The sequence below is a fragment of the Episyrphus balteatus genome, chromosome 1 (genome assembly GCF_945859705.1).
Source record: "Episyrphus balteatus chromosome 1, idEpiBalt1.1, whole genome shotgun sequence".
Taxonomy (NCBI): domain Eukaryota; kingdom Metazoa; phylum Arthropoda; class Insecta; order Diptera; family Syrphidae; genus Episyrphus; species Episyrphus balteatus.
Genome location: NC_079134.1, coordinates 138,492,706 through 138,507,201, shown reverse-complemented (window position 1 = coordinate 138,507,201; position 14,496 = coordinate 138,492,706). Strand labels below are relative to the sequence as shown.

At 26.4% G+C, this 14,496-nt stretch overlaps 1 protein-coding gene across 7 annotated transcripts in view; it reads left to right on the top strand.

Moving 5' to 3' along the window:
- Nucleotides 1-10,077, top strand: part of LOC129913003 (G protein alpha q subunit) — a 38,656-nt gene extending 28,579 nt beyond the window's left edge. For 3 of the 7 annotated variants that reach the window (XM_055991314.1, XM_055991341.1, XM_055991360.1), the window contains 4 exons: nucleotides 3,719-3,848; nucleotides 4,895-5,048; nucleotides 5,567-5,674; nucleotides 9,215-10,077. In XM_055991314.1, coding sequence (XP_055847289.1) covers nucleotides 3,719-3,848; nucleotides 4,895-5,048; nucleotides 5,567-5,674; nucleotides 9,215-9,297 — 475 coding nt within the window. In that variant the 3' untranslated portion in view covers nucleotides 9,298-10,077. Of the gene's footprint in view, nucleotides 1-3,182; nucleotides 3,312-3,718; nucleotides 3,849-4,894; nucleotides 5,049-5,202; nucleotides 5,311-5,566; nucleotides 5,675-6,260; nucleotides 6,421-9,214 lie in introns of those variants that run through there. The other 4 variants (XM_055991333.1, XM_055991369.1, XM_055991350.1 and 1 more) reach the window with 3 other exon arrangements.
- Nucleotides 10,078-14,496: the final 4,419 nt, after the last annotated feature.

The window sequence follows — 14,496 nt, the reverse complement described above, 5'->3', positions numbered from 1 at the left end:
GCCATATAGAGTCGACTTCCATGAACTTTGATTATAACTCCTGCATAATCTACGCCTTCTGGTAATGCTATGGAGTTCCATGAATCAATAATTCGATATGGATCCTAGAATTATTATTTTAGAACCAAGTTGCTAAAATTTAGTAATTTTCTTGAAACTTGTTACAATGAAATAGCAAAAAATACTAAGTGAAAATAAACAAGTTGTATTGAACGAGAAAATACGATTACTTAGATAAAAACAGGACATGGCAGTTTCGGGAGAAACGTTAGAACAGAAAACAACAGCAAACATATTTGACAGCTTCCACGAATCTGTTCTAACCTGATTGAAATAAAGAGCAAGAACAGAAAATCCTGTTCTGAAATGTTCCAGGCAGCGTCATTGAGCGGTAAAATTAGAACAGTTCAGAACATAAAAACTTCATTGAATAACAAAAAGTTGTACTTTTCTACATTCAATTTGTCAGAGATAACTTAGCCGCGCATCCCACAATTAATACAATTAATATTTTATTTACTTTTTGGTATCCGTTTTAATTCAATGGCTTTGGGTAAAAACCAAGATCGCTCACCTTAGATGTCTGAGCTCATAGAGATCTTTTAATGTGAGTCGGAACAAAGTATAGCGAACGTCAGCGTTACAGGTCGTTACGCGGCTGGCAGTTGTTCTGGGCATGGGCAAACCATTTCTACTTAGGTACCTACTTAATACACCTATTTAGAATGAACAAAGAACTAAATAAAATGATAAATGATGATATTCCATCATCTTTGTCCTTGATCTATGCCTATTCTTTATAAAAATGCTGCAACGACAGCTTAATGCATTGGGTAATAGTTTCCAAGTTGATAGAAGCACATTGATTTGCAATTTAGCTCCTTACTCCTTACAGGCCATTATGATATGGAGAGATTCTTTCGAAAACAGCACAACCTGAATGTAGAATGCATTACCCGTTTCTGTTCATATTTCCAAACTTCAATGGAATTTATGCTTGTCAATGATATAAAGGATAGAAGCGCTTTAAAAGACCCTTTTTTTATAGAATTGAAAAGAAAGGTAGTGTTTTAATAAAATTTTAATTAAAAATTTACTGAAACACTTTGAATTGTATATTTTTACTTAAATTGAGTCCCATTAATAAAAACAAAACAAGAAAAAGTATGTATATCCAATTTTCAATATGCAATGTATAATAATAATTTATTAAATTCCCTTGCTATATGCAGATTTTCGGGTTTAAGCATACTATCACTTACTATTGTGGTTATTGTTAAGTGTGACATTGACTGTAGAATTACAGTCCAATACCAACTTACAGATTCAGCTAAATAGTTAAATTTTAATCTCAATTTTGATTTTGTTTATTTATTTCATTACTCCTTATAAAAAGAATCGTGTTAGTTTTTAATATCCTTAAACCAATGCGACGATTATTTATCGCCAAAAATTATGTTGCAAATTCACACTTTTCAAGCAGTCGACCGCATCGACAACCACAATAGGGGTGAATAACACATAAATATAATTCAAAAGAAACTAAACTGAGGTTTATGTTGATTTTGCTTCCAAACATTTTTACGTGTCTTTTTTTTTTTTTTTTTTTGTATATGTGCCATATAAATATCATACTAAATTTATTTTTCGAATAAGGCGAAATGAAGAATGTTTAGTTATGTTAGTTTACAATAAAAGTTTTAATAGTTTTTTTTTTTCTGTTTTGTCTTGTTCCAGAAAAGTATAAATAGTTTTTTTTTTAAATGAATTTTTGCATGTTTGTATTTTATTAAATATATTTATGAGTTTAGTTTAGTTATAATTTTTATGCTGGCTGATTCATGTTCATAATTTATATGGACTTGTTTCAATGCAAATAGCAGATAGATGATAAATCTTAGAGCAATTAATCAAACAATAGACTATATTTGTTTAGAGAGTCTTTTCAACTGCTATGTATTTTGTTTAGCCAAGAGAAGTTGCTGATATCAAAGAGGCCGCAAGTTACTAATAGGATTTAGTTTAAAGTATTTTTTTTTTTTTTTTTTTTTTTTGGGAAACATTTTAGAGTTAGGGCTAAAAGAAATATTTGTATTTAATTGCATAATCCATTTTAAAATCATATATAAGAAAACTTATGGTACTTGTTTAAGACCAATATTTGTATACAATATTTGTTTACATATAATTTGTTAGCGATGAATATCTGCCGTAAATTGGTTTCAACAAAATGTTAACTGTGGTAAAGAAAGAACATAATTTTTGTAAAAAAAAAAATCAAAAAAAAAACCGATCGGAGTGACCCAAACTTGAAGAAGAAAGAGACATTCAAGGAACTTAGTTTATCAGAACGGGGAGAAATTACATCTTGAACAAATCGAATAATTTTGTCGCCTGATTTAAATGAGGAATTTCTTTTAAATAGTAAAAATAATGGGAATTGGTCAATATTTTGATATTTAGAAAGATCATAAAAAAGAATGAAAATTGTTCTTCTGAGATGAAGATGCTTCGTATGGCAGCAGGTGTAAAACTTGATCGTGCACTTAGTTGTCATAGCTGCCGCGAGAAACCAGGTTGAAAGCAACTAATGTTTCAATTTCTGATACAATCACTAAGAAGTGGAAAGCCTTAACTTCAGAAAATAACGATTACTACGATATTTACATTTATTTAACGTTAAACATGGAATAATCCAAAATCAAAATGTTCAATAAATACCCAATGTTCAACTCTATGTGGGTATACTCTAATGTTCCATAAAATTTGAATATAACTTGAAATGTTAAATACATAATTGAATGCGTTGATCTTGCTAAAAATTCAGAGTCAAAAAAAATTATTCCACAATGAAGAAAAATAATTCTTTTAGCAAATAAAACATTAAATCTTCAAATTACATGATATCTAGAAAAAAACTCTTAATTTTAACAATTTTTAAGCCCGGGGGAGGGATTTACTTTAAAAGATTTCCGTATCGAATAGATTACATTCTATTTGACATGCAAAAACGGAGGATTATTTATTATATTTTATTTTGATAATTTTGAAGATTATGTCGGTATCACGATTTGATCTTTTTTTTTTTTAAATAATTATCGAATTTTGATTAAAAAAATTGTAATTATCTGCTTCTCTTGATTTTGTTATTTTAACATTTATTTTTTGTTATTACTTATTAGTTACTTAAGTGATCTGCCACGTATCGAGAAACCCGATTTCTTACCAACAGAACAAGATATTTTACGTGCTCGAGTTCCCACTACAGGAATTCTAGAATATCCATTCGATTTAGATGGAATCGTATTTAGGTATAAATTAATATTTTGTTTAACTAAAAATAATAACAGCATAAGAAAAAATGATAGAGGCTAGAAATATGTGGTTTGTAGGTAGTATATTCAGTACATTTGGCCAGAAGTAGAAATTTACATTTATAAAACAAAAACAAAATTTGCTTATTTTCTATTAACAATGCTTAATTTATCATCATTTTTTGCTTTTTTTTGTACAATTTTATGTATGTTGTGTATGTTTTTTTTTTTTTTTTTTCGTTAAAAAATGTTTGTAACATTCATTGTTTGCTTATTAAACAAAAAATAACATAGTTGCATTTAGAGTATAAGTAAAATTGGCGGTATCTAATTTTTTTTTAAATTATATTTCTGTGTAATATCAAATATTAATGTATTCTTCCTTTCAAATAATTCTAAAACAGGATGGTGGACGTAGGCGGTCAGCGATCAGAAAGAAGAAAATGGATTCATTGTTTTGAAAATGTAACTTCAATTATTTTCTTGGTCGCTCTCTCAGAGTATGATCAAATTTTATTCGAATCTGAAAATGAGGTATGTACTAAAATTAACTAAAATGATACACAAGATTTGAATGACATTATGTAGACAAGACGTCCAAAGAGAGCAAAAAAAAAGTTGTTACCCGTAAACTTAAGTTCTCTAATTCAATAAACTGGAACTTGTTGGTAAGTTTTTGGGAAAACCTGAAAAATGGTGGCATTAACTATGATATGCTTCAACTGCTGGAATTGGAAGACACTATTTAAAAAGGAACTCTGAGTAAAATTATTATTTCAAGAGTCAAATATCCTGTTGTGGAAAGAAGAAGAGAGAGTTTTTTTCTATACAAAAAGAATTTGAAAAGTGGTATTTTCTCTTTATTCATAAAGAGAACAGGTTTTTTTTTTAGATTTAATGATAAGTCTTTGAACATACTTTCATTTAGGTATTTTTTTTTGATTTTGGACTTCCGGAAAAAAATGTATTTAAAAAAAATTCCACAAATCCTCGAGTTAGACATCAAAAGAAAGGCCTCTTTAAACTTTATTGATAAATGAAAATCAAAAGTTTCTGAGTTATTTGCAATCGTAATTCAAAGAATTTAAAAATGGACGAAGCTTATTTTGTTTGCTTTTTACTTTTGTACTTCTTATTTCTAATTCCATTAGATAACGTTCATTACCAGACGGTTGGTTGCAAAAGAGGGTCTAAGCCAATATCTACAAACATAAATTAGCACATATTTATTAAGTAGCTCTCCACATTTCTCGTCAAATATGTGACAATGCAAACTCAGTAATTAAGATTTATTACTGAGTATCAGCAGGTGGTAATAAGAACACTTAGAAAACTTAAGTTAACATTTTTTGAAACATCTATGTATTTAAAAGCCTTATAGAGGTGGTTTCTTGGAAGCCTTTATTGAAGAAGGACCAGAACTGACAAATTTCACTCTTCCGTACGGGTCATGAGTTTGTTTTTCAAAGTTGCAACTTTTCGTTCGATCTTATGTATTGTATAATTTTAAAACTTGTGTATCATTTGTTATTATGTGAATTAAATGAAAAACATCTAAATCAAATTTACTTTAATTCCAGAATCGTATGGAAGAATCAAAAGCTTTATTTAGAACTATTATTACGTATCCATGGTTCCAAAATTCATCAGTTATTCTTTTCTTAAACAAAAAAGATTTGTTAGAAGAAAAAATTATGTATTCGCATTTGGTAGACTACTTCCCCGAGTATGACGGTAAGAATTTTTTTATTTAATATTTTTTAAATATATTTAATTTTTAAATATATTTAATTTTAAATATTAAGTTAATTCATTTTTATAAAACTTACAAAAAAAAAAAAAAAACAATGTAATTTTGAAAACAAAAAACCAAATTAAACATAAACAGGCGCTAAATGTGATATACCAGCGGCAAAAGCATTTATATTGAATAAATATCTATCAGCGAATCCCGATCCAGAACGTCAATGTTATTCCCATTTTACAACTGCTACAGGTTAACAAATGAAATAAAATAAATAGAAGACGTATGCTGCTGCTGTTGTATGCTAGACTTAAAGAAACAAAGCCTTTCAATTAATAGTATAACTTATTTGCTAGAATAATTTGTTGATTTTTATTTTACTTTTTTTTTTATTTCGTCAAATCCTTTTTATTTATCCACAATATAAATAGAATTAAGCACTACTTGTAGTTTGAATTATTGTAATGCTAGTTCTGCTTATTTTTTTGTATATTTATTAAAAACATAGGTCCACAAAGGGATGCAATAGCAGCCAGAGAGTTCATTCTTCGTATGTTTGTAGATTTGAATCCTGATTCCGAAAAAATAATTTACTCTCACTTTACTTGTGCTACAGGTAAGTTCTTTAAAAAAATGAAAAAAAAAATGAATGTTAAATAATTTGAGTGAATGAATTTGAAAAATGTAAATGATTTGTGAGTTTTGTTAATGAATGAACATTTAGAGTTGTTGATTCCAAATCAATCGTCTTCGCTGGTTCGTCTTCAACTTTGGGCACTAAAAACAACTTCTCAGTAAATTTCATGTCCTCGTTGAACTTTATAAAAAAATACGGTTATGTTTTTTGCCTTCCTTCAAATCTAGGTACACGAACCTACTTTAAACCCTTTCAAAATAAAAGGTAAGATTCTGAAAAAAAGAATTATATTAAATGTTGTGTATTTAGAAATTCAAATTTGCAGTTGAGTAATTATGTGAAGTAAAAACTTGCTAGTTTAACGCCTATAAAGCTTCCCTTTATGTATAAAAGAAATCTTTTTACCTACCAAATCAAATAAAATTTGATTATTTTTTATTTATTTATATCTACCCTTGGATTTGCTACTTCAACCCCCCCAAAACTATTTAAAATAATAAACAATCCAAACTTCCAAAAACCCCCAATATATACCAATAACCACACCCACCACCACCACCTTTAGACACTGAAAACATCAAGCTTGTGTTCTGCGCTGTAAAAGATACACTTATGCAGAATGCATTGAAGGAGTTCAACTTAGGCTAAATTCCAAAAAGTCCAAAACTACATGCGTGATTTTAATTAATAAAAACTTGAAAAAAAAAAAAATAAATAAATAACGAACCAAAACAAAAACAAAATGTTAAGAGAAGAAAATAAAAAAAATATTTATTATTTATTATTTTATTATAATATATTTCTCATTTTTTAACATTAAAAGTTTAAAATAAATTTAAATCAAACCAAAAAAAAAAAAAATACATTCTACTAAACTACACAGAAATTCACATTTATTAAATTAAATTTAAATTATATACAAAAAACAACAATAATAACTCGTATATAAATTAAAAGTCAATTTTACACGAGGGAGATAACTTAAACAAAATGTATTTGTTGTATATTGTGTTGGAATGTGATTACAAATAAAATTAATTTAAAACATAAACACTTATAAACCTTTTCTTATAGTTTCTTTTATGTATGTATGTATGTTTTTGTGATTGAATGATTGTTTCCAGAGAAAACTATTATACATAATTATTTAGCCAGATATATTTCAGGATAAATTTAGAAATCGTTTTAAATAATAAAATTTGAAACCAATCAAAAACAACAATTTTAGACATATGAGCCAAAATACTTTTTGATGCCTAATAAGGGCAGTGAATTTTGAAAAAAAAAAAAAAAAATATGGAAATTTTTATCAATATACATATTTTCATATTATTTTAGTTGACATAGAATGGTTATAATAAAATCTATTATAAAATAACATTTGCCCCGATGTTTTGAACTTTTGAACAAACAACTGCATTACTTTACTGCAAATTTCAGTGTTATTTGTAAAATCATATAATTAAGCTTTCCGATATTCCTATTTGAAACTATAGAAACAACGTAAGTCTCCTATGAAATTAAATCACAGAAAATTTAAATATTCTAGTTTATTTCATTGTGTTACCAAAAATCAGCTTTAAAACTTTAAATACCACTGCGTTACCAAGATAAACCACAATGTTACCGTGATTTGCAAACAATTAAATCCAAAATTTGGTTTCAAACTTGTAAATAATGTAAATAATGTTAATATATAGTTTTTCTACTAATTTGTACTTTTTCTTTCAAGAAAAACGAATTTCAACCAAAGGGACAACTTTTTAGGCACTAAACAGTATTTTGGCCCATATAATGTACTACTGTCCTAACCAAACATATCTATTTTTGTACATAGATTTGAGATAAATGCAACTTACTGTTTTGTTACGATCTGATTTGTTCCATTAGAAAGCCATTTTTGAGAGAAGTCAATTTTTTCTATTTTGGTTATATAGAAAGTACCAATAATATTGGATTTAAAAATCAAATTTCAAATTGTTGACCTCTGCCTTCACGATTCATATAAAAATGCAGACTTTCAATGCATATTCCAAGCTAGCTTCCTTTGTAAGCTTTCATAAACCCAGAATTCTGTATCACTTTATCACTACTAGAGTTTTCCAAAGGAACAAAGGATCAATGAAAACAAAACTATAAACAGAGCAGTAACAAATACAGTCATTTTCACCAATTTCCTCTATGGCCGCACCGCACGTATGCACGGATTTATATTATTGCTTTGAAGAAAGTTCCTCCTTGTGCTGAAATTTGACTCTGGTATTTTCGATAATATCAGGACTCAGGAGGTGCAACCTGAAAGCTATTCACTTTTCCAGTAAGTGTCTTTTTAATGATATGAAATAAATTGACCACTCTCATTAAAATTTTCATAATACATGTTTTGTAATTTAATTTTCAAAATATGTCTCAGCGAAGACTAAACGATAGTCGATAGAAGATGTACATATGTGATGAGAGTCGAGTGAGGTATCTAAAGAAAAGTCTTTTAAAGCCTTATTCATAACTGAAAACCAAAAGATTCTTGGATTTCTGGCTGCTGAATTATTCGCATCCAAATATTTTTTTTTCTAAATTCGGAGGCAGATATCTGCCGACCAAAGTCTCGAAACTACTATTGGTTTGATTTTAATTCACAGTGATCAGGCCTCTGCATTTAGGTAAAAAAATTACAAATTATTTTTTTTCAAATTTTCGAGAAAAAATCAAGGTTAACCACTTGCCGAAAAAAAGTACACTTAAAAAAATTTCCACCAAATTCATCGATTGAGATATCTAAAGAAAGGTCTCTTAAAGCCTTATTTATAACTGAAAACCAAAATATTCTTCGAAGTCTGGCTACTGAATTATTCGCATCCAAATATTTTTTTTCGAGCGAAAGTCTAGGTCTCCATCTCAAGCTACAGCCCAAACCACTGAAGCAATTTGGTTTAAACTTGGTAGATATGAGTGTTGGTAGATTATATTTTCAAGATCAAGATTAACGTTAGCTGTCATATGGCCAATACAGAATTTGTATTTCTGAACAACGGCTCTAACGGTTTTGATTGAAAAAAAACCTGTGGCCCTAATAGATCCCAATTTAACGAAAGTTCGATTTAAATAAAAAATAAAACATACACCTCACTTCCAAATTAAAAAAAGTGCTATGATTTTAAAATCGACTTAAGCAAATTCTAAGTTTAGAAGTTAGATGTGTGTTTAATTACCATTCATACCTACACGAATGTCTATTTAAACGTCTAGTGAACCAATTTTCATTTTTTTACTTTCAATAGGATTTAGTTTTTCAAAAAAAAAAAAAAAAATGTATATGTATAAATTAAAAACAGTGTTTCAGCAAGTTTATATCAAAAACAAAACTCGTATTGTAATCAGCAACAGATGATATACTTAAAAAAGCGATGATTGTGCGTGTATGTTTGTGTGAGAAGGAAGATAATTAAAAAATTCATCATCAATTTATCTTAATATATTCTAATACCTTTTTTTTTTTTCTCTTTCCAATCATCAATCTAGACACCGAAAATATAAGGTTTGTATTTGCAGCTGTAAAGGACACAATTCTGCAGTCAAATCTAAAAGAATATAACTTGGTCTGAACTGGTTTTGGATCGTTAAAACTATTTTTGTGATTATAATATTTTCATAATTCCTTTTTTTTTTCAAGAAAAAAAAAAAAATTAAAAACAAAAAAAAAACCAAACAAAATAAAATATAATAAAAAAAAATTTTAAAAATATAAATTTAACAATTTTATAACGCAACAAAATTATATTTTAATTCATTATTTTTTTTTTTTTGACAAAACAATTGAAAGAAGAAAAAAAAAAACAGCAAAATAAAAGAAGAACTAGGAATTAAAAAAAATAACAACAAAATATATATATTATACATATATTATTAACTAAGTAAAAAAAAAAAATTAATTTATAAAATGAAACTAAAAATATATATAAAAAAAAGAGGAATAAAAAATAAATAAAATCGAACAACAAAAAATAATAGGAAATTAAAACAAAAAAAAAAAACTCGGATATTTCTTTTTATAGTAAAACAAAACAAAAAAAAAAAAACAACAAAGGTTCACTCTAAGAAACAAAGAATGTGTGTGTTTTTTTTTTAACTAATCGAGTTAAAATAAATATAAAAATAATTATAATGAAATAAAAATCATACTGTTACATACAAAAAAAAAAAAGAAAAAAAGAATGTCACCAAAACTAAGAAACAAAAAAAGGATAATAAATTGGCTCTACGATCTACACGTACATATTATTTTTTAATTATTTTTGTTTCTATAAAAGAAAAAAGGATAAACAATTGCATCATCTTCGTCGTCGTCGAAAAAAATGGATCAAATAAGGAAAAAATAAAAACAACATTTTAAATGTATTTTACCTAATTATAAAAACAAATAAATAAACGAGAAAATATTGTAAACAAACAAAAAAAAATATATAAAGAAACGCATTATAAATTTTATATTCGTAACAAAATAATAACATTCTTAACTTGAGCCATTCCTTGCCAATTTGTTTCATTTGTTCTATATAATTTACCTTTTTTTTTTAAAATACACATAAATAAATAAATAAATAAATAAATAAATAATTACAATCAATATAAACCTCGAAAGGAATACTATTTAAAAAAATAAATAAAAGTGAATTGGTAACGTTAATGTTCAGAATGCAGCTAAAACTTTTCTCATATTATTTAGTTTTTTTTTTTTGTATAATAATTTTAAATGTTATATTATCTTATTTATGGTTTATTCATATTCTCTATTTAATCACGTTCGTTGTAAAGATCATTTCCAATAAAATCTTTTGGCTTATTGACTTTAAAGTCATGTCAGATGCCCAAATTGAAAATGCTCATTCTGTTGTCAAGGCAAAGAAGTCTGAATTTGAGCTATGCGGATGTTTATGGGTGCGTTCAATCAGATATTGGATAGGCTATTGCGGATGGGCTTGTCTAGAGTGCCTATTTGAACGAGAAAGATAGCTTGCCCAAACAGCAAAACAGAATAGCAATCACAATAAACAAAGGCATTACTTTTATCAGCTGATCACTCGCATACTTGAGCTATACCCAACAAATCTTGGATACCTTCGGACTTTGTTTTGACAGAAAATGGTTCAATTTTGCTATTTTAACCGACTTCCAAAAGGGAGGAACTCGGAATTTTAGACTGGGTGAACCGATTTTGATGATTCTTTTTGTATTTGAAAACTGGTGTAGTTCAGTAATATGGCATCCATGAGAAAACCATACTCTAAATTTCGCTCCATAGAAGTAGTTTTTTTTTTTTTTTTTTTTTTTTTTTTTAAATGATTATTTAACATGGTTTTCGGCAGCAAAAAGCTATCCCATACTTCTTTATTAGCTGTTTGAACGCACCCAATGAAATTCATTTTCATATTCAAGATATTCATACATTGCAAAAGGAATATCAATCAAACCGTCCATTGGTTGCGAAGTAATTTTCGAAAGCTTACCATACCATTAAATTGAGAATGTCAACTAATTGCCTCCATTCGCAATCGGTTTTTAAGCTCTTAATGCTTTCGCGTTTGTAATTAATTATTATTGGAGATGCTGTTTAAAACAAAATGGAAATATTTGTCAGAAAATAGAAGGCAATTTTTTTTGTTTTTTTTTATCATGAGGCAGAGAATATGGCATTTCTTTATTTGTTTTAAAAATGACTGGTAGTTAGAGCTAGAGCACATAGAACGAATGTTTTTACAGTTAAACGTCAGCCGAATAAATGCATTTGTATTTGTTTTAAATTCTGGGCGAAAAATTCAAGAATTTGAAGAAGCTTGGCGAAAAATAGGAATTTTTTTCAGCAAAAATATTTTTGCCGAAACTTTTTTCACAGTAAATCGAATCTCAGTTCATGTTCCTTTGGCCCTTCGGTCTCCATCAGGACAATGAAATGCTTGCGAAATCACATATTCATCTAGATTCTAGAGTATCAGAAATTGCATCACAAAAATAATAAAGTAAAAGGAAACAAATATTAGAAAAACATGCAATGGCAAAATGAACAGCACACTATTAATGTCCCCGGGACTTATTTGTGTGCGAAAAAGGTGGAGACTTCTCCAAATAAACTGGTATAACTGCAGATCGAAAAGCAGAACGAAATTTTTTATTTCCGATTTCGTTGTGTTATTTAAATTTACCCAATTTGCTGTGGTCTGCATTGAACCCGGCCATTACTTTGTGGAATGTATTTTTTGTTTTGTAATTTTAAGAAAATACCTTTCAAATGTCGTTATAATTGAGATTCAGATTTGTAATTAAAAGAATATTTATAAGTTCTTCTACAACGCTGCTTTAAACGTATAATTAATATTAAATCAATGATCAAAAATCCATCGAACTTGTGCAATACAAAGAGAAAAGTGGCGCTGTATTCGAAAGCATTACATTTCTTTATCCACACATTCTTTTGCAAAACATTCAAAATAATTTTTTTTTCTCATAAAATGCAAAAAGTGTATCGTCGCCATATTTTCTTCAAAACTATATTTTTAAAATAAATCTTTAAATTTCTTTTTTTTTTTTCTAATATCAAATAAATATTTTTAATCCCCAAATAAAAATTTTCAACCAAACTGAACACAAATTAAAAAAAAAAATTATTAAACAAAAAAAAAAGAAAAAGAGATAAAAAAATATTATTTATTAAAATTATTTATTATTCATAGATATCATTTTTTTAGTATAATATAATAATATATGCATTATGTAATTATATTATGCAATGATCTTTTTAATTTCAAAGTAAATTGAATGTATAGCATGTGTAATAATTATATATATAAAAAAAAAAAACTTCGAGAGAATCAAAACTAGAGAAACAAATGAACTTTTAACTCGTAATTTTTCATATTTTATTTTTTTGTACAATGTGTACGTGTTTTCTGTAGTTATTTTATTTTTATTTTTTTTTTAATTGTTAAATATAATATTAAAAATTTTGTAAAATGAATTTTTTTGGGGAAATGTATTCAATTTTGTTTTAAGTGAAAGAGGCATGTTATTAAAATGAATTAAAAAAAAATAAAATATAAATTTCTTGTTAGCAAAAACAAAAGAAGAAAAAAAAATAAAAAAGAAGCATTTCTTTTTTATGTTTATGGATAAATGGCTGCAAAACACACAAAATAGCGAATATTGATTAAGAAAGAATAAAAAAAAAAAAAAAAAAAAATGAAAAGAAAAGAATATAAAACAAAAAATCTTTTACACGAAACCACCACAAGCACACAACTATGAACACACAAAAATATATATAAAATATTTAAAACAAAACAAAAAAAGATACAAAAAAAAAACCATAATGTTGCACAATTTGTACGAGTGTATATTTATTAAGAATAGGCATACATAAAACGCATATTAATAGAATTTTGTATTCTCTTTTTTCTAACAAATTTTTTATTTAATTTTTTTTAAATTAATTTTTGTTTAAATTGAAACTCAATATTTCTTTTATAATTTTTAGCTAAATACTTTCTTTCTACGTATATTTATAAAAAAAAAAATCGTCGTGTTATAATTACATTTTTGTTTTCTACAATTTATTTTCTTGTTTTTAAGAGAAAAGGAAAAGTAAACTATTTTATACTATTAAAACAAAAAAAATCATTTAAATAAAAAAAAAAAATATTCTACAAAATATATTTAGATTAAATTTATACCTATTAATATGTAAACATACATTATATATTTAATGAAAAAAAAAGTCGTTTTAACTTTAATTGTAATTAAATAATTGTTTTTTATTTGTATTTGTATTTTATTATTTTTTGTTTGTTTTTATAATTTTTCTATATACAAATTGTTTATTGTTTAACTTCTCATGTTGTAGCAAAGAATATAAAAATAAAATGAAAACGAATAGTTCTTGAATTGTTCTATTTGTACGTATTTATGTAATTTTCTTTTTTTTATATAATATTAATTAAAATATTTATATTCTTATAAATATTTACATATATACAATACATACATATATATCTACTATTATGTATTTGAATTTAAGTAAACAAACAAAAAAAAATAATATATATGTTTTTATTTTTTTTTTTTATTAATTAATTTGTATAGCAATTTATTATTATTTCTTTTTTCTTTTTGATTAACGCTTTATAATTATATTTATGTACATCTAAAACAATTGTATATATATGTATTTACATATATATATGACAAATATTTATATATAGTCAATAAAACAAATTTATTTGCGTTTAATTTGTGTTATTTTATTTCGATTTTTTTTATTATTACAGTCAGATTTTGTTTATTCGTTTTTTAGTTTATGAAAAAGGATTCTCGATACTTGTATTGGAGGAGAGTAAGGAGTTGTTAGTTCATGATACTTATTCAGGTTTTTTTTTTATCTATCGCTGTTTGCTCTTGGCGATCAAGTGCTAAAGTCGAAACAGAACTGTAGACCATCTGACATTGGCATTTTCACCTGGTAACAATGGACTGGTGTACAGACAATTACAAAATAATTCATTACCCAGAGATATCTTAAATGAAAACGTTGGGCCATAAAAGGACGAAAACTGCTTAGAGTGCCAGAAATTGATTTGTATTGAAAAAAATGTACACAGTACATATCTCTAGACATGACGTCTCAAGCTTAGAAAGGTCTCCTAGTTATTTATCGTTATTTACCAGATAATCCTATATATCCTTGCCTTTTAATGTTACTCGAAGAATTAATTGAATTTATATTTCTTGGCTTTTTAAGTCTCAAGGAGTGACTC